This window comes from Erithacus rubecula (assembly GCF_903797595.1).
Source record: "Erithacus rubecula genome assembly, chromosome: 3".
In the NCBI taxonomy this organism is placed as follows: Eukaryota; Metazoa; Chordata; class Aves; order Passeriformes; family Muscicapidae; genus Erithacus; species Erithacus rubecula.
In genome coordinates, this window is record NC_136689.1 from 42,275,652 (window position 1) to 42,295,246 (window position 19,595).

At 37.7% G+C, this 19,595-nt stretch overlaps 1 protein-coding gene across 2 annotated transcripts in view; it reads left to right on the forward strand.

The window, feature by feature from the left end:
* Positions 1 to 19,595, forward strand: part of DNAJC13 (DnaJ heat shock protein family (Hsp40) member C13) — a 56,778-nt gene that overhangs the window by 22,360 nt on the left and 14,823 nt on the right. Inside the window, exons 18-40 of one of the 2 annotated variants that reach the window (XM_079302021.1) lie at positions 797 to 872; positions 1,897 to 1,992; positions 2,126 to 2,269; positions 3,426 to 3,440; positions 3,954 to 4,036; positions 5,201 to 5,354; positions 7,473 to 7,576; positions 7,655 to 7,814; positions 8,725 to 8,787; positions 9,122 to 9,223; positions 9,371 to 9,475; positions 9,869 to 10,071; positions 10,502 to 10,586; positions 11,063 to 11,217; positions 12,123 to 12,168; positions 12,341 to 12,495; positions 13,078 to 13,279; positions 13,937 to 14,052; positions 14,896 to 14,974; positions 15,553 to 15,688; positions 16,783 to 16,967; positions 18,382 to 18,456; positions 18,665 to 18,784. In XM_079302021.1, the coding sequence (XP_079158147.1) occupies positions 797 to 872; positions 1,897 to 1,992; positions 2,126 to 2,269; positions 3,426 to 3,440; positions 3,954 to 4,036; positions 5,201 to 5,354; positions 7,473 to 7,576; positions 7,655 to 7,814; positions 8,725 to 8,787; positions 9,122 to 9,223; positions 9,371 to 9,475; positions 9,869 to 10,071; positions 10,502 to 10,586; positions 11,063 to 11,217; positions 12,123 to 12,168; positions 12,341 to 12,495; positions 13,078 to 13,279; positions 13,937 to 14,052; positions 14,896 to 14,974; positions 15,553 to 15,688; positions 16,783 to 16,967; positions 18,382 to 18,456; positions 18,665 to 18,784 (2,659 nt within the window). The remainder of the gene's footprint in view (positions 1 to 796; positions 873 to 1,896; positions 1,993 to 2,125; positions 2,270 to 3,425; positions 3,441 to 3,953; positions 4,037 to 5,200; positions 5,355 to 7,472; positions 7,577 to 7,654; positions 7,815 to 8,724; positions 8,788 to 9,121; positions 9,224 to 9,370; positions 9,476 to 9,868; positions 10,072 to 10,501; positions 10,587 to 11,062; positions 11,218 to 12,122; positions 12,169 to 12,340; positions 12,496 to 13,077; positions 13,280 to 13,936; positions 14,053 to 14,895; positions 14,975 to 15,552; positions 15,689 to 16,782; positions 16,968 to 18,381; positions 18,457 to 18,664; positions 18,785 to 19,595) is intronic. The other variant, XM_079302022.1, reaches the window with a different exon arrangement.

The window sequence follows — 19,595 nt, forward strand, 5'->3', positions numbered from 1 at the left end:
CACCCATCCTATCTGAGAGAGAAGTTTCCTCACAGAAATTTTTCCCTGATTCAACAGTCAGTAGGACCTGTGATCTCTGAGTGTATGTGGAGGATGAGTGGTGATTCAGTTATTTCCACCTAAATACAAGATTATAGAAGCTTTAGCTGTGAATTCCTGAAGAGCTTAGAGTTGCTAAGGAATTTAGGGACAGGTGGAGCTTATTACCACTTTGTGTCATCCAGGAGAGAGCTGGTATGAAACCATCTGTCTTGCTAGTTCTGTTTGGTGCTACTACTTACAATGTGCTTGTAGCAATGCTTCAGTTCAGTGCAGTAGAATTCTAGTGAAAAATGTTGGCAGAAAGCATCAGTTTGCATTGGAAAGCATAGAAGGCAGGCTCCCAGAAAGGCTTTTCTAGCCAATAACTGGTATTAAGAACTTGAAGTAGAGCATGTAGCAGTTCTTGATGGCTTCTAGCCTCTTAACTTTAGCTGTAACTTAATGTTGGCTGAATAAACTTACATTTGGTTATTAGATATTTCTGCTCTATTACTCAAGTGTTCTTTGAGGTCTAGATCAAAAAGCATGTGCTGCTACTGTTCCACTAACTTCACTGGAACTTCTTAAAGGCAACACTTTAAAGCATGCAGAGCATATCCTTGAACAATGTAATGCTTTGTGCTCTTACTCACTCAAGAGCACGAAACTCTTGCTCATCTTCATTTCATCAGCATGGTAAGGGTCACAGTTTAGTGGTTTAAAAATCTGTTTAAAGTACTAACTTGCAGTTTGTTAATTTCAATGGCTTTTTCAGGCAGTTAAGTAGACATTTGGTTGGCCTCTGGACAGCTGAGAACAAAACTGCTATGAATTTGTTGAAACGTATTTTGGTAAGTAAAAAATGGAATATGAAATAGTGAAAGAATAAAATATGAAAGCTTGCAGTATCAAAGTTGAGACAGTCTATATAGTAAGCATGTTCTCCTTTCAAGGGGAAGTTCTGGGAGGCCTGGGAGATCAGCAGTCTGGCATCTGCTAATTAAAGGATACTGATGTCTAGTTCAAAGGATCTCATACTCTAAAAATTTTCTGTTACTTCCCTGACACTTTTTAAAATACTTTGACATCAAACTTAAAAATAAGGTGTCTCCTTTTTCTTGATTAAAAGGACAAATATGTGAGAGACATTGTAAGCATGTCACTAATGCTTTCTTGTGCCAGTAAGAAATTAAGGTATTAAGAGTTCTGTCTGTGCTTTCATGCCTTGTCTGTCAAACTTTGTTTGCTTGTAACTTGGTTAAATCTGTGTGTTGTTAGTTTATATGCTGATTGTTCATATGTTCTTTCACCCTTACAGCCTCCTGAATGCTTCTTGCTTAAGTTACTTCAGTGAAGTTAATTCAATGAGTAGTGTTGTAAGAAATTATCTGGGAAATTACCAGCTTTTCATTTCAAAATAGCAGTTTCTTCATTTTTGGCAGAGTAAACTGTCCTGATCTTGGTCACTACCTTATGGAAAGCTTAGTCAAAAAAGACTATCTCATCTCTAATATCACATGTAACATTTAGTCCATATTAGAGGATATGGATGGATTCTAGTGTTATTCATCCCTCTCAGTACTGCCCTGGGATCTACTCTTTTCTTCCTGCGTTCTTTAGGCCGTTAAGTGCTGCTTTAAGAAATAGGATATAACCAAGAGTTCTGCTGCCAGTAATATGTCTCTGTTGAGCAATTCTGTTGAGGATGGTGGCATTTGGTAATCACAGCAAAAAATGCTGCTGCTTTACATAGTTAGAGTAAAATATAAATTCTGTTTTGAAATCTCTGATTTAATAAAATTATGTCAGTACCTAATGTGATGGTTTCTGTCCATTAGCCACATGTGTGCTTACACTGGTTTTAAATGTTTTTAGCCACCAGGTTTGCTGGCATACCTTGACAGTGCTGATCCTGTTCCTGAAAAAGATGCTGATAGAATGCATGTTAGAGATAACTTAAAAATTGCGACTGTAAGTAAAAGTAGTTGTCTTACCTATTCCATTATCTAGATGTACAATCTTAGTGACTTTTCTAATACAGACACTTGATTGCTGCATTGACCTGCAGCAAACACAGCTGTAAGTAATTGGTTTTATTCTGCAGGATCAGTATGGCAAGTTTAATAAAGTGCCAGAGTGGCAGAGACTGGCTGGAAAAGCTGCAAAGGAGGTTGAAAAATTTGCCAAAGAGAAAGTGGATCTAGTCTTGATGCACTGGAGAGATCGAATGGGCATAGCTCAAAAGGAGGTAAAAGTATTTCCAAGTCTTTGTTAGAGTAACTTGACTAAGTTGCAGTTGAGTGTCAGGACACATGTTCAAATAGTAAAGAAGCGTTGTGATGTGAGAGTTCTCCTTCCTTTTAGCAAACTCTCTACTTCTTACTATTCTTGGGTTAGAAACTAGTTCCAGGGAGAATGTAAAGCGGGCAAATTAATTCCTTCAGTGTATGTATTAAGCTTTAGCCAACCTTATCAAACTGCAGTGCAGCCTATAGGTGTTTCTTGTAAGATAATTACACAGGATAAAATTCTTTGAAATGTGGTAAAACCAGTTTTTGAAGTATACTTAAAAGAAAGTGTATTCTTCACATTCAAATTTATGTACTTCACACTAGTAATATTTTTGTTATGGAATCTGCTTGAAGAATCATAGAATAGCCTGGGTTGGAAGGGACCTTAAACATCATCTAGGACAGGGACACCACCTTAGGATTCACTTGAATATAGGTATCTCAGTGCTTAGAAGGCATAAGACTGGGTCTAAGGTCATGATTGAGACTGAAGTCATAAATAACTGTTTTGATCCAATATTATAAGAAGTGAGCTTAAGCAGTGCTTGAATTCTTACTGTTGGTCTCCTTTTAGTTTTATTGCCATGTTCTAGATGACAAACTTTAAGTTATGAGGTGTTTCCCTTAACTTTCTTTAGTGTATTGACTCATCTTGTTTTCATGCATTTTGGAATTGAAACAATCTGTTGTACATGCAAGGAAGGATGAAAAGCACAATGCAGAATATTGAAAATGCCTGTGTTTTTACTTGTGCTGATGTAGCAATAAGCTTTAATTTGGGAAAATCTAGCTCAAGTTTGATGTAGAATGTGTGCACTAGTTTGACAGTAATATTTCTGAAATAATGGTGAATTAGGTTCAAAACAGGAGAAATGAAGAAATGTGAAAAACAGTGGAAAGTCAAATTGCACTTTAAACAGCTTGTCCAGATACGGATTTTAAAGAGTCATTTTTCTATGTGGAGTTCTGAGCTGTAACATTTCACAGTAAAAGTATGCAAGAGTAGTTTGGAAGAAGTAGTAGCAAGTTTGGTGTTACCACTTTAAATTACTTCAGTGATTCTGGAGTGTTAAATGTATTTTTCTTTTTCTTCCAATTTTTCTTCATAATCAGGACAGAAACAATATGGTGAGTCTGTATATCTCTTGTCACTTGTGTGAACTCTGTTGCTCAGACTTGTGCTTGCATGTGATACCTCATGTCAATGATAACACTGATTTCATGCTGCATCAGAATAGGGAATCTTTCAGTGACCAAGTCAGGCTTGGTTTCATTTTTGTAGCTTCCTCTAGTTCTTTCCTTTTAAGAGGAAAACATTCTTCATGTGGATTTTCACCTCCATCAGCTTTGGAGCTGATGAATGCCTGTGGTGGTGGGAATTAAGCTTTTATCAGTGATAACTTGCTTCTAAACAAATGATTGGTCAAACAGCTGAAAGTTTCTCTGGCATGATTTAACTTGGTGCTAATAACACTTGTGAAAGTCTGTTGCTGGTACTCACTAGAAAAGAAGACATTATTAAAGAGGCTTAACTTGGTATGGTTTTTGAAGGAGTATAAAAAATCCAGACTTTTTATTTTAAAAGAGGAAAATGGGAGGTATCTGCCTCTACTAACTTGTGCAAATTTGGTTTTTTTGCAGAACATTATTCAGAAACCAGTGATATTAAGGAAACGGCGCCAAAGAATAAAAATAGAAGCAAACTGGGATCTCTTCTATTACAGGTGAAAATACTGAGGCTAATATGGTGGTCTCAGATGCAAGTTTTTATCTGGTTGGCTATTTTTGGTAATATCTTCTGAGTTTGAGACTTCCAGTTTCTGCCTGCCTTGAAACACAGTGCAAGTGTTTTGCAACAGCTACTTAGAAAAAACCCCCTATGCTATACTTAAGGATTTCATTTGTGTTTAGGAAAGGGAGGAATTTAGAAACATCTGAAATATTAGCAAACTACATAGTGTTTTCCTTTGAACTAAAAGGAAGAGTAAATAATTCTGGAAGAGTTAAACTGCAGGTGCAAATCTGCATGGTATTGGGAGGCCAAGTGAAGTAGCACTGGAAAGCATCGTGGTTTGATGGTACATCAACCTGTGTGCTTCTCAAGATGTTGTAACTTGAATTGGAACAAACATAGCTTAAAGCAGGGCAAGAGAAAGCACATGGATTTCAAATAGTGCCACAAGTCCTAAATGCAGCTTGCTTACCTGTGAGTTCTTACAGCTGTCAAAGTTTACAAGGGAGGGGCTTCCCTCTGAAAAAGATACATCACTTTGGCTAAGTGATATACTGAAAAAGCTTGGCTTGGCCAACAAACTGTGTAAGCAAGCTTGGGGAAATTCCATAAACTTAACTGCTTCATGTTTCTGAATGTCAAATACAGTTTCATGAAAGGAAGGATTGTGTGCTCCTAAACCTTTGGTATTTAAGTCCATTCTCAGTCTTTGGCTTCAAAGGCTGTGTTGATAACTGCTGCTGAAGAGTGTGCACTGACTGTTTTGTGACTCTTAAGACATCACCTTTTATTTTACTGCATGAGCTACTTTGTTATGTTGTTGTTGTTGGTTTAAAACACAGCTGGTATGTGCATGTCAGCTGCTCTATATTGTTTACCTGTAGCCCTTACTGGCTTACAGTGAATCACTGGCATGTCTCTTGGTCAGCTACATGCAGATGGCAAACTCAGCCCAAAGTCTAGGCTGGCCTCCATGGCTGTGAAAACAGTGTACAAGTGAACAACTGTAATTACTGTAACAAACTGGAGACCACTGCTCTCTGCCTTCTAATTAAGGTCTATTAATGTTAAAAATCTTCCCTAGCTTGCCAGCTGAATCTTGTCTGCTTTTCAGATAATGTTTTGTGGGGTTTAAACTATGTAACTTCTTTCTTAGATTTGTTCAGGATCATGCTAGATCAAACTTGATTTGGAACTTCAAAACACGGGAAGAACTGAGAGATACTCTTGAGTCTGAGATGAGAGCATTTAATATTGACAGAGAACTTGGTAGTGCTAATGTTATCTCATGGAACCACCAGGAGTTTGAGGTAAATAGATGAACTGCATCTGTAAAATATGTCTACATGAAATGTCACTTCTGTCCCTTATTCACAAGTGAGTCTTCTGTTGGTGATTCCTTAATACAAGCTAGAATTTTTTTGGGGTTATGGAATCTACTGCTAAGGCTTAAATCAGTGAACAGGTACTACTGTCCAGTGTCACTGTGCAAAGCATAAACCTCTTTAACCTAATAAATGATGCTGTAGAGATGAAACATTTATCAGAACCCATGGTATATTCTTGCATTAAGGCAAGAGTTGGTCCTTTCACTGTTGTCCAGACAAGTTGTACTTGTTTTTGAGAGTGTTCTATCCTAATTGTTTTGGGTAGTTTCTTCCTGATAACAAGTTTGGTTTTGTTTCCTTCATGTTTCAGTAATCCTGTGTCTTAAATACTAGTTTGCCAAATCATGAATAGGTCATGGGGCTAAAACATGCTGCATTGTAAATTACAGATAAAGTCACTGTCATCCTCATCTATGAACAGCAGTACCTAAAGTAAAAAGCCTGGATGCTTTAGCAAAGCAATCAGTATGGTCTTGATTGGCTTTCTCTAAACATCTTGCAAGATATTTTCAAGTAATGTGCCAATAAACGCTTCCTGTACTGTTCTCTTATCTTTTGTGGTTCCACACAAAACAATGTGGTTTTAATTAATGTGTAATGCTGAAGCAAAGCAAGGCCTTGAATTCAACTGCACGATATTCCTTAGATATTCCCATTGCCATCCTTGTTAGAATATGGCTTTCTAGTAGCATTTGAGCTGAGAGCTATTTGTGAAATGAGAACAAACTTGGTTTGGAGAATTTCTCAGCTGACTACTGTGCAAATCAGGAAGAACTGCGGGACATCAGGCTAATGCTTTGAGAGAACAATTTTTATGTATGCAGTTTATCCCTGTCACACAACTATAGGTTGCTTTTTACATTGATGCAATAAATAACTAAGACTGGGTTTAGATTAGTATTTCTTGCACTGGCATTTGTACTTCCAAGTTTCCTTCAGGTATAGGTCAGGCACAGGATTCTGGGTGTCACAGTGTCTGCTATTCCAACTTTTTAGCACTGAAAACTGGGACAGAATCAGAAATACAGTCTTGAAACTTAGTAATATAGACTTCCCCCATGGACTCCACACTCCGGTGTGGCTTTATGCTGCTGGAATGTGTCCGTATCATTCTTGCAGCTACAACCCTGGATACTTTGGGACTGGATTGAATAGCTGCTGTCTCACAGATTTGCTTTTAAATAGTAAAGAATATGTTATTGGACTATGCTTTAAGTGTTTGAACTAGATAGTGGCAACAAAGGCTTTTCTGTGAACTGTGGAACCTGTCATTTTGCCAAGGGGAATGTTGGCCTGAGACTCCTCTAAAAGCATACAAGTTAGTGGGATATCTTTGTATGATATGCTGAGATCAAATCTGTAGTTAACTTTGTGGCTTCTTTGCAATCTGCAAACTGTAGATAATAAAAACCACTGTAGAGTGGCTTTTGTATTTTGTTAGAGGTATCTCCAATTTAAGTGCTTGCCAAATGCTTGTTACCACTGAACATTGAGACATTTGTTAAATTTAATGTAGTTGCTCTGAAGTTAATGATGCCTTTTATTGTGCAATTTCACTTCAGCTTCTTGCTATGTGAACTGATGCCTCTAGGCTTTTATTATCCAGCACAACAGCAAGTATAACTAGTAATTAGGTCATGCTTGTGTTTCAGTCTTGCAGTAACATTAAGTGAAATACTTTGTAGTGCAGTAACTACTTATTAAAACTTGAGTCACTGAATGCATCTTGTGTTATCCAAGTTTAGTTAATAAAACCGACTGGTATTAGAAACAAGTTAGTTAAAGGCTGGAAATGGAGATTTCAGTAAGATGAGAAGCTTCATTTATTCAGGTGGGGCAGCAATAACCAGTGGCTTTTGTCTTGTAGATGTGTGTTTCTTTAACAGAAAACTTGCAGATTTCAGTTTTCCTACAACTTAAGAGAGTTTGCTAACCTTTTTTGAGTTTTTAGATGCAATTGAACCTATTATTGTTATGCAAGCAAAAACTTAGTGAAGGAGAAACAATATATATTGTTAAATAAGGTGTTCTGTGTTACAGGTGAAATATGAGTGCCTTTCTGAGGAAATAAAAATAGGGGATTATTATCTAAGATTGCTGCTGGAAGAAGATGAAACTGAAGCGAGTGGAGCAATCAAAAGATCGTGAGACATTATTAAAACCTTATCTCATTCCCAAGGTCATGTGTGTTTTCTTTACTAAAATCTCATTTCTTTTTTTAGATACGAATTCTTCAATGAACTCTACCATCGCTTCTTGCTTACCCCAAAAGTGAATATGAAATGCTTGTGTCTGCAAGCATTGGCCATTGTTTATGGAAGGTGTCATGAAGAAATAGGACCATTTTCTGATACTAAGTACATTGTGGGAATGTTAGAAAGGGTAATTATTTTAAATTGTTGGATATAGTAGCTAACATACTGCTAGTCCAACATATGTTCAGATCCTTCGAGTTACTGTGAAGCCCAAGTTTTGGATTTACAGAATGTGAATATTTTTTTAATGCTGTCAACAACTGTTCTTAGTATCTCCCTTTGTTTCATTTTCATTAAAGTTTAACTAAAAAGCATATTGATCATAGAGGTATTTCAAACTAGTCTCTTTGAAACCAACAAAATGCAGATACAGCTTCAGCTTGCTTTTAAAAAATGCAGAAGCTTTATGAGAGGAAAATCTTGTTCCATATCACTTTATTTCAAATTACTGACTTTGAGCTGCAGCCCCAGACCTAATGAATGCTTTAGATGAGCACATGTGATGGATTAGATTTATAGTAGTAGCTGCTTTGCCTATTAAGTGTCTGTTAAGTTATGTCTGACAAATGATTCAGCTTGCAAAAATAAATTTCCATGCAATCTGAAGGAGGAATTCTTTCCTTGCATCAGCATGGGTTTTGGCTGTTGCAAGTGAAACTGAACCAGTGTAGTCCCTTTTTATTCTGCCTTGAGCCTTGATAATCTCACCAGGGATGTAGTATCAAAGACCCTCTCTGCTGGCTAAAACCTTTCTTTTTTTTCTCTTTTGCTTGTTTCAACTGGTTCATTGCAAATCCAAACATAGTCCTGATAGAACAGTAGACTTTAGCAGAATATTGGGTTTGATCCAGAGCAGCAGAAGTGCTGGAGGGCAGCAAGGTCTTTGCTCCTCAGTGGCAGAAAACTACCTTTATTAGCTGTGCATGAAACTGAATCAGCAGCTTTTCTGGGCATGAAGAAACAATATGTGTTGATTTTTGAAGGGAACTTCTAGTATTTGCTGTGGAGTACTAACTTGTTCTTTTCTGCTGCAACAGTGCACTGACAGGCTTGAGCGGGACAGATTGATCCTGTTCCTCAACAAGCTGATCCTCAACAAGGTAAGGTGGACATGTACATTAACAGCAGTCTTTTGACTGTATAAAATAGTCTGAATTAGTGTTTCAGGGTTAACTTGAGTAAAAATTCAAGTTATAGGAGGAAGTTTTAGAACAATGTTTAATGAAACTTTCTGTAGTGTGATAGCTGTTACTTACTGGCGAGAAAGCTGAAGCAAACGTGGAGATATTGTGGTGATTGTACTATTCTAGTCACTTTAGAGAATGATTAGACTTTTTTGTGGTCACTTCTTACTTGAATAAAATTGTTCAATGCTTAATTGCAGCAGTGCTTATCTAGAAAATGCTTTTGGTAACTCAGTTCATTTGTTAACAGAGAAATGTGAAGGACCTTATGGATTCAAATGGTGTCAGAATCCTTGTAGATCTTCTTACTCTGGCACATCTTCACACGAGCAGAGCTACAGTCCCTTTGCAGGTACAGGGCCTTTGTTTCTTACTACTCATATGTTATTCTGTGAAAAGGACAATTATTTAAGAAATCAATGTACTTTTCACATTTCCTGTAGAAGTGTGATATTTGCACTGTGAAACTAAAGCTATTCTTGTAAACATCAACTTTTAGAGCAATGTGATTGAGGCAGCACCTGATGCAAAGAGGGAGAGCGAGAAAGAATGGTACTTCGGCAATGCTGACAAAGAGAGGAGTGGTCCTTACAGCTTTCAAGAGGTACCTGTCAGCTTCAGACTCATAACTTGACAAATTATTTATGTCCTGGTGACTGGGTGTGTTTCAAACAGTGAGAGGGACCATAAATAATGCTAAAGAATGTTCTCCAAGTAACTTTAATCCTTATTTAAAGCTAGGTAAGAGACTTGGTTTAGTGCCAAGAACTACAGACTATGGCCATTTTGGTAAGACTGCCTATCCCTTCATGCCTCAGTTGCAGCATAATCTGACACCTTCTACTTTGTGGTTCTATGACAGAGTTATAAACACATTGAAATTTCATGCAGCTGTAATAGTCTGCCATACAGCAGTTAAAAACTTGTCGTGAGTGTTTAGACGTAAAGATGGCTCTGAATGCTGAATAAACTAAATTAATCTCTAATTTTGCAATAGATGCAGGAACTATGGAACAGTGGAAAGCTGACTTCAAAAACTCGTTGCTGGGCTCAGGGTATGGATGGCTGGCGACCCTTACAGGTCATCCCTCAGCTAAAATGGTGCTTGCTTGCCAGTGGCCAGCCTGTTTTGAATGAGACTGACCTTGCCACACTTGTCCTCAACATGCTCATCACCATGTGTGGATATTTTCCCAGCAGGTAAACAGTGATTTTTAAGCAGAAAGGGTTAACTTTGGCAGATGCATGAATTCATAAATTCTTCTTAAAGCTTTTCTTAGAAAGTAGTACATTAAGGAACTTTATTAAAGAGCCTTTTACATAGTAGTAATCAATTCTGTGGTAAAATAGAGAGTTTGTAAATGAGACAATACTAGTATTGTGTCAAGAACTTGGAAAAATGAATGCACATGCTATGTGCATTTCTAATGTTATAGACAGGCTCTTGTTTAACTTAAACAAAACTGCTTTAATGCAGGACACTAAACCACACTTACCAAGTCAAACAACAGACTTTGAAGTTAACAAAATATAGCTTCAATAGTCTAATAGTTATGCTTAATAAAATTGTTCATTCTTGAAAGAGAAAAGGCACATGTGTGCTTACTGCTGTTCTACTTGATTTTTTTAGGGATCAAGATAATGCTATTATAAGACCTCTGCCTAGAGTGAAAAGGCTGTTGACAGATAGTACTTGCCTTCCTCATATCACTCAGGTAAATAACTCTTCAAAAATGTGCCTAAATGAGTAAAAGTTTACTGTCTTCCCCATGTGAGTACTTTAGGTGGAGCAGACACATCAAAGAACAATTATAACATCATGCAGATCTCTGACCAAGCAGTTGTTCACTTCACGGGGTGTTGTTGCAAATTCCGTGCTTTTCAGCCAATAGCTCATAAAGAAGTATTTCCATCCTTGGTGGTACTGAAGGTGTCTGGTACGGGACATGGGCTTTGTCAAACAGGTCTAGAAGACTGTGCTTTTAGCACAGAGGTTTGACAAGATGATCTCCAGAGATCCCTTTCGATATTAAATATTATTTGGTTGACACTTGCTCTTTTTAAGCTGAAGTATTCTTTAACTGTATTTCCTGTAAGTTTCTGGGTTGTCCCAATAATTAGCTAAAACTTCAGTTTTGGCTAGGCAACTTGCATACTTGCAGCTAATATAAATGCATGTGTTTGATTTCAGCTACTACTGACTTTTGATCCTATCCTTGTGGAAAAAGTTGCTGTATTGCTCTCTCATGTCATGCAAGACAACCCTCAGTTACCTCGTTTTTACCTGAGTGGAGTATTCTTCTTCATCATGATGTACACAGGTTCCAATGTACTTCCTATTGCAAGGTAAAGAAAAAGTACCTCTTGACCAGTCATCCTCAGGACTGCTCAACTACATCTCTACATGCTCTGGGAAGTGTGGCTTGCTAGAGCTAACATGAAGTTCTTCTTCTAGAATTGCCTCCATGTGATCTAGTCAATCACTAAAAAGTGAATTGCTTATGATCCTCTCAGAGAGGGAATGAGAATGTATGATTATACAGTTCTAACAGTACAACTGGGCATACCTTATTGTAGAATAAACCATTACAAGTACTAAAAAGCTACAGGCTACATATATGCTGATGTAGCTTTTGGTAGTAGGAAGCTATTGAAAAGGTTTAAAAAAATCTAATAGCCTCTTTCAATACTGAAGCCTAAAACAAGTTAAAGCAGTCTGTACTGCCTGATAATGCATTGCAAATGCAGCTGGCTATTGCAGTTCATTTCAGTACTTTTCTTCTGAATGCTTTAGTTCATAAAAAGCTGTCCTATGATTCCAGTTAAGTCTCTTGTACAGTGAAATGCATTGGGAAATGATTGCATGCTTCCATGGTGACTCTACTGTAATAGAACTATCAACAGTTAGTCTAAAATCACCTTGTTTTGTCCCTGCAGTGATGATCTAACAGCATAGAGCTTCTCTGTGTCTCTATCAGCATCTTTTTGTGTGTGTATATAAAACCAACTTGCATTAACAAGACTTTCAAACTGAAATTATGAACATAAGACATTTTTTAACATGGGAGTGCTTGGTTTGATGGAGTTTCCAAGGATTTAATGAACATAGTACAGAAATTCATACAACTGTGCCTTACTCTTTTATCTCAAAGTAAATGTGTAATACCTGCCAGCTGGAGTATGTTGGTCTGCTTATTATTCAAGGGTACCTAAGTATCAAACAAAGAAAATAACTGCTGTTTCTGTTCTAGGTTTTTGAAATACACACATACAAAACAAGCCTTCAAGTCTGAAGAAGTGAGTAGAGTGCAAGAGTAACTACCTCCATTTACAAATAATTTGCAGCCTACTTGTAGCTGTTTTAACTAGAATATAAGAACTATAAGGGAAAAGGGGGAGAATTTTTAGGTCTCAGTTAGAAAGACAGAATTCAATTACTTTTGAGATGACCATGTAATCTCTTCTGTAGACAAAAAGCCAAGATATAGTTCAAAGAAGTATACTTGGACATATTCTTCCTGAAGCAATGGTGTGTTATTTGGAAAACTATGAACCAGAAAAATTTTCTGAGATATTCCTTGGAGAATTTGACACTCCGGAAGCCATTTGGAGCAGTGAAATGAGGTAACTGGTTTCTGTCAGAGGGACAAATAAATCTGAACTGCAGGTTATATTGAAGAGGTATTTAAAATTCTTAAAGCTGAAAATACCTGGATTCTATGACTTTCTCCAGTTTGCCTTCTGCAAGGGCAACGTCCTGCACTGGGCTCTGCTTTAACCAAAAATAGCCAGGGCAGGGGAGAGCAGAATTGGCAGTGGAAAGGGCAATATTTCCCTGAACATCTTGCATAAGTTACTTTTGTGAATGGAGACTTGACTATGTATGTTAAGTGCTTTATACTTACTCATTAATATGTACTTTTTTGCTACCAGCACTTATCTCTGTGATATACCTCTAATATTTCAATACATATTAGGGTCTTCCAGAAAGTAAAGAGGTGTGGAGGAAAGCAAAATACCACTTTTAATTGTTTTTAATAAACTTCAGCTCTCTAATAGAATAGGAACAGAATCCAATTCTAAGTCCCTACTGAAATGTAGGAAACTTCTAAGGAAAACCTTTTCAGAAGAAGTCATTGAACATGCTTGTACAGTGAGGATTGAGGACTGCTGGGCAAGTGTTAAACTAAACTTTGTAACTTTTAGGCGTCTAATGATAGAGAAGATTGCTGCTCATCTGGCTGACTTCACCCCTCGTCTTCAAAGCAATACAAGAGCCCTCTACCAATACTGTCCCATCCCGGTTATCAACTATCCCCAACTGGAAAATGAGCTGTTCTGTAACATTTATTACCTCAAGCATCTTTGTGATACACTCAGATTTCCAGACTGGCCAATTAAAGATCCAGTAAGTAAGAAGTATTTTAGGATTCATTTAGTTCTTGACCTTCTAGTCCTAAAAGTTAACAAAAAATCCTAAAATATTAACATAATCAAATACTAGATTTGTTGCAAGTAACTCCTTTATTGTGAATTTTGATTCACAAGTAAATACATTAAACACTGCTTTATCTTGAAGCAGCATAGTGTTCTTTCCACATAGCAACCCCATAAGTGTATTCTCCATGTGGTGACTACTTAAATAGCAAATTCAAGCATCCAAGAAACTTCAGAGAGTGTTTCAGTGGATCGTTTTTTAGGGGTGGGGAGATGAAATGAAAGTCATGACTTTGGGGTTCTTATTTGTCCATGCTGCAGAAGAAACCAAGCTAATGTGTGAGTACATTAACTGAAGAGATCTTTTTGGTACAAGTCTGTGGACTAGATCTGTCTAAGCAGATTTATTTATTCATGCAGCTTTGCCGTTTTTGTACTATTATGATGTGAACTGTATCTTATTTAAATGATTCTCCATTGTCTCATTTGACTCTTACATAGTAATTTTAATCTCAAGGTGCTTTTATCTTGAATAAAATACAGGATTCATTAATAAAATAACATTTTTATTAAAAATTGTATATTGGTGTCAGCATAAATGAAACACTAATCAATTGTAATTCTTGAGGTTAAACTGTTGAAAGATACCCTAGAAGCTTGGAAGAAGGAGGTGGAGAAGAAGCCACCTACCATGTCAATAGATGATGCTTATGAAGTTCTTAACCTGCCCAGAGGACAAGGCCAGTAAGTTGTCTTGAGGATTTAAAGTTGTACAACTACTTCTATATAAGCTTCATGCACTGAGCAAACTGAAGTTTCTTACCTCTGTACTTGGAACAAGTTAGTGGTACCAGCTCAGTCACGTGTAGCATCTCCTTCTTTCACAGTGGATTTCACAAGGATTGCTTTGCTGAAAAGAAACAGAGCTTGGAAATGCAATTCCAGTGTTTGAGAAAACAATGGTTAAAGTGTTTAGATAAGCTGAACATGGGGAAAAGAATGCTTTGAGCTTTCCTTTTTTAAAGAACGAGCTTAAGACTCAACCATAGTGAGCAAAGAATGTATCAGAACTTGAATATGTTTAAAGGAGCTTTTTTGTGTAATTGTCCTTCTCCCTCCCCCATATTGTTATCCTTAGAATTTTTTGCATCGTGTTTGCCACTGGTCTCTGACTTCAGGTCTCTAGAAGTGAACCAGCAGCAGTTTGTTTATCCTTGATGAACAGTGCACTTATTGCAAATGATGAAATACTAGCTTTTAACACTTACAGCTCATTTAGAGTCTTCATTTAAAATATTGAGGAACTTTGAGCACCTTCTGGTTAATATATTAGCTACAAGTGTACCTAATATAGGTACCTTCAGTCTCTAAAATTTCTTCCTATTGTGACCGCATGATTACCTCCCATTCAATGTAAGGTGATGAAGCAGATTTTAAAAAGGAAATGGGAGAGCTTTGTAGTGTTCACTCAAAAGTGAAAGTTGCAGTTACAGTTAGTACTATTGTCAGAACCCCAGACTGGTTTTGCTGTGGTTGTTTTGGGGTTTTTTTTATTAAGTGTAATTGATAGAACTTGTTTTATTGTAGAAATGATGAAAGCAAGATCAGGAAAGCTTATTTCAGGCTGGCTCAAAAATACCACCCAGACAAGAATCCAGAAGGCAGGGTAAGTACAACAAATTTATGGTCTTGATAAAATGGGGACATATTCAGCTTTAATTAATTAATTCTTAATTTTAATTCAAAATTAAGAATTTTGAAATGCACACTTATATTGACTTTCTTCCTTTTAAAAGCTATGCCATAGATGAATGCTAAAATGCATATTAATGCTACAGATGAAAAATTTAACTAATCTCGTTCAGAGATTTAGCATTTCTGTAAACTGGTGTAGTGAGATCAGACTGGCATCTCAGAAATGGTCTTGTTTAGAGAGTTCACAGGACCTGAACAAGCTATTTGTTGCCTTTCAGACTGACTGCATCCTCTGCCCATTCCCACAATCCAGCTGTAATTACTGCTTTTGTCATAGTATGATTGACTTAAAGTCTCTTGCCTAAGGCAGACTTCAGGAGACAAAAGAAAACTAATACATGAACCAGTGTTATTTGCAGTATTTCCTGAAGTGCAGTGAGGCAACAAAGCTAGTTCTGTTGCTAATAACCTGAAGTGCTTCATTTTACTTGCACTTAAACTGATGTTCTAGTAACTTAGAGGGTTCTGGGTATTTCTCCTTCTTTGCAGGATATGTTTGAAAAAGTTAATAAAGCATATGAGTTTTTATGCACAAAGTCTGCCAAGGTGATAGATGGGCCAGATCCAGAAAACATAATTTTGATCTTGAAAACTCAAAGCATCCTCTTCAACAGGCATAAGGAAGGTAAGCATGCTGCCTCAGAGTTTTATGTTGAGTTCTTTAGTGGTCAATTTAGTTAGCTTTAATCTCCTCTCTTCTTGAGTCTGCTCTCTTGATCTGGTTTCTGACTTGCCACAACATTATGTACCTATGATATAGGGCTTCAAAACAGGACTTTTTCTTCCATGAAATAAATTAATCTGCAGTAAAACTTAATTCAAAACAGTGTGAATAGCTTTTTTAAGTGCTCTGCTCCAATACTAATCAGTTGGAACCTTCCTCCATATGGAAAATTCAGTCTATGCAGATAGATCATCACCCAGATGTTAGTTGTATATGAGACTACACTCATCTGGCTACTAACAATGAGTCATTCTTGCAGGAATTCTGACCAATGTTAGTGTCCTTGGGTGAGTGTACTGCAACATGACCTATCTTACTGAGAAAGAGGAATATCTAGAGCACCCTAAGATTTGGCTCCAGTTACAGTCCCAGGCTGGTAGCTGCTGCCATGTCCAAGTTTTGCAGAACCCACAGTGTTTTGCTGTGTGACTGTTACATTATAATGGTAAACTAAGAACCTCACATGCAGTCATAGTCCTGTCAGTTATGTGGAGCTAAGGACAATATTGGTATAGACTTAAATGTGTTGGCTCCATATGAAAAATGAAATTATTCTTTAGCACTGCTGAACTCTACAGAAGTGTAAAACATAATTTAAAATTTAGAATTATTGTGTAAAACTGGGCAAAATTCTTACAGGATTATTGTTAGTCAATCATGGCCTGATACACACCAAGCTATACTTGAGTTTCTCTGGAGAGAGACAAGTATCACTGAGAAGGCTCTGAGCTTGAGAGCTTACTGATCTGGAGACAAGCCTTTGTGATCTTAAACAAGTTCTTCTTGTGAAGCTCTGTTAGCTTCTAGAATGAACAGTTCTATTTGATGAGGAGTTGGATTGTGTGGACTACTCAGTCTTGTTTCAAATTACCCAGGTGCTGGCTTTCTTTCCTAGTTCTTACATATCTAATATATCTTCCCCCAATAATTTTGTGGTGGCTTAAATTGCTTAGACTCTGTGTATACATAAACTTGGACTTCATTTCCTCTTTCAGATTTGAAGCCTTACAAGTATGCAGGCTATCCTATGCTGATAAAGACCATTACCATTGAAACATCAGATGACCTTCTGTTTTCCAAAGAATCCCCACTGTTGCCTGCTGCTACAGAACTTGCTTTTCATACTGTCAGTTGTTCTGCATTAAATGCAGAAGAACTGAGGAGAGAAAGTGGAATTGAGGTAAATACAAAGAAATATGTTGAAATGCATGCTTTTAGTCTAACTTCTCTGTAGCTAGAAATCTTAGATCCTCAGTGCCTGGGAAATCAGATGTAATTGAGAATCACTTCTGGTATTGAGAAACATGGTATTCTTAACATCTCAGATATTCTGGATACAGTAGGAGAAACATCTTGCAGAGTTTACCCTTTTCTGGACCTTGGCTTGTCTGTTGAACTGTGGATAAGCAAGATACCTATGAAGTTTCTCTACTGCTTTACAGATCTGCTGCATTTTTTATGTGAAAGAATAGATGAATTTGAACAAGTCACTTAAGCAGAAGGCCTTTTCATTGCACATATTACACTATTAGAACCATCTAGTTTGGAAAAGGTATTGAATATCATTGAGTCTGACTGTTAATACCAACACTGACAAGTCCCACTAAATCATGTCTCCATGCCTTTTTAAATACCTTCAGGGATGGCAACTCAGCTACTTCACTTGGCAGCCTGTTCCAGTGCTTGACCACCCTTTTGGTGAAAAAATTCCTCCTAATATCCCTGGCACAGCATGATGCCATTTCCTCTTGTACTGTTTCTTGGGAGAAGAGACCAATCCTCTACCTTGCTGCAGCCTCCTTTCACATGCGAGTGTGATAAGAGAGTGATAAGGTCCTTCCTTAGCCTTCTTCTCTCAAGGCTATACCGTCCCTAGTGCCTCAGCTGCTATTTGTCAGATATTTTACTCCAGAGTCTTCCCCAGCTCTGTTGCCCGTCTTTGGACATGCTCCAGCATCTCAGTGTCTTTCTTGTAGAGAAGGAGGGTCCCAGAAATGAGTACAGCATTCAAGGTGCAGCCTCACCAGTGCTGAATACAGGGAGACAATCACAATGCCTGGTCCTGCTGGCCACATTATTGGTGTTCCAACCCAGAATGCCATTGCCTGGGCATACCCTGGCTTATGTTCAATGGCTGTTGACAGCACCCCCAGGTCCTTTTCTGCCAGGCAGCTTTCCAGCCACTCTGCCCCCAGACTGTAGTATTGCATGGGGTTGTTGTGACCCAAGTGCAGAACTTTGACTTTGTTGAACCTCTCACAGTTTGCCTTGGCTTATTGGTCCAGCCTGTCCACATCCCTCTGCAAAGCCTTCCTGCCCTCCAGCAGATCCACATTCCCACACAATTTAATGTCATCTGCACACTGACTGAGGTTATTAGTTCAGTGAGAAGACTGGCAGCTCTTAAAGCATCAAAGGTTATTACTAGCACTTACAAGGAGTTTTGCACTACAAACCGTATATGCAAGCAGCAGATTTTTGTCAAGTGTTTTGTTTCAACCATTAAAAATTACTTTACCAGCTAATGTTTTGGTTTTGCTGGCTTTTACCTCTTTTTGTTGTGGCTGAGCTTGTGTATCATCCAATCCTCACAGGTATTGCAAGAAGCATTTAATCGTTGTGTAGCAGTCTTGACTCGTTCTAGCAAGCCAGATGATATGTCTGTACAGGTGAGTTTAAAGCAGCAGCTTTAATTGAGTGTATTGTCTTCTCAGAAGACTACATGGTGTATATATATGTATAATATGATAATAAGCCAAATTTGTGTTTAAAATAAAATCAATAAAAACATTGATCCAGTATTGTATATATTAAAAATGCAATTATAAATATACATTTTTCCTTCACTTGGAGCCAATAAAATATTGTGATTTGTAGGTCTGTGGATACATTAGTAAATGCTACAGTGTAGCAGCTCAGTTTGAGGAATGCAGAGAGAAGATTACAGAAATGCCTAACATAATTAAGGACCTCTGTAGACTACTCTATTATGGCAAGGTGAGTGCTCCTTTTCTTTGTCCAAATGGATGTTTAACTGTTAAATGTTTTGGAGGATATTCTGCTTTTAGGACAGATAGGACAGTCATAGAATCATAGAATGGTTTGTGTTGGAAGAGACCTTAAGTTCATCTAATTCCAAACCCCCTGCCATGGGCACGGACACCTTTCACTAGACCAGGTTGCCTAGACCTGCATCCAACCTAGCCTTGAAGACTTACAGTGATGGGGCATCCACATTTTCCCTGGTCAACCTGCTTCAGTGCCTCACCACCCTCACAGTAAAGAATACTTCCTAATACCTAATCTAAACCTGTTCTCTCTGAAGCCTTTTCCCCTTGTGCTGTCACTCCATACAGTTGTAAATAGTCCCTCTCCTTTTTTGCAGGCTCATTCCAGGTACTTGAGGGCCACAATTTGGTCAACTTGAAGCCTTCTCTTTTCCAGGCTGAGCAAACCCAATTCTCTCAGTCTTTCCTCATAGTTGCAGTGACTGGTCAAACACTTCTGTAAGATCCCAGCAAATCATGAGATACAGAACTCAGTTGCCATGTTTCAACACTTGTGTTTGAATCCATTTAAACTGTAGATTTGAATTGCAGCCACTCTAAAGATTCAGCTACTTTTGCCTTTTAACTGACACATCAGGCAGCTTGGCTTACTGTACTAAATCAGCAAATAAAATAGACCTTGCATAGGCAGACTCTAAAGTCAGCATAAACTCTGGGAACAGTGTTCAAGAAGTTTTCTTGCCATTTAACTCTTTTGAACATGCCTCATGTTCTAAAAATGCTGAATTTTGTCTGAATTA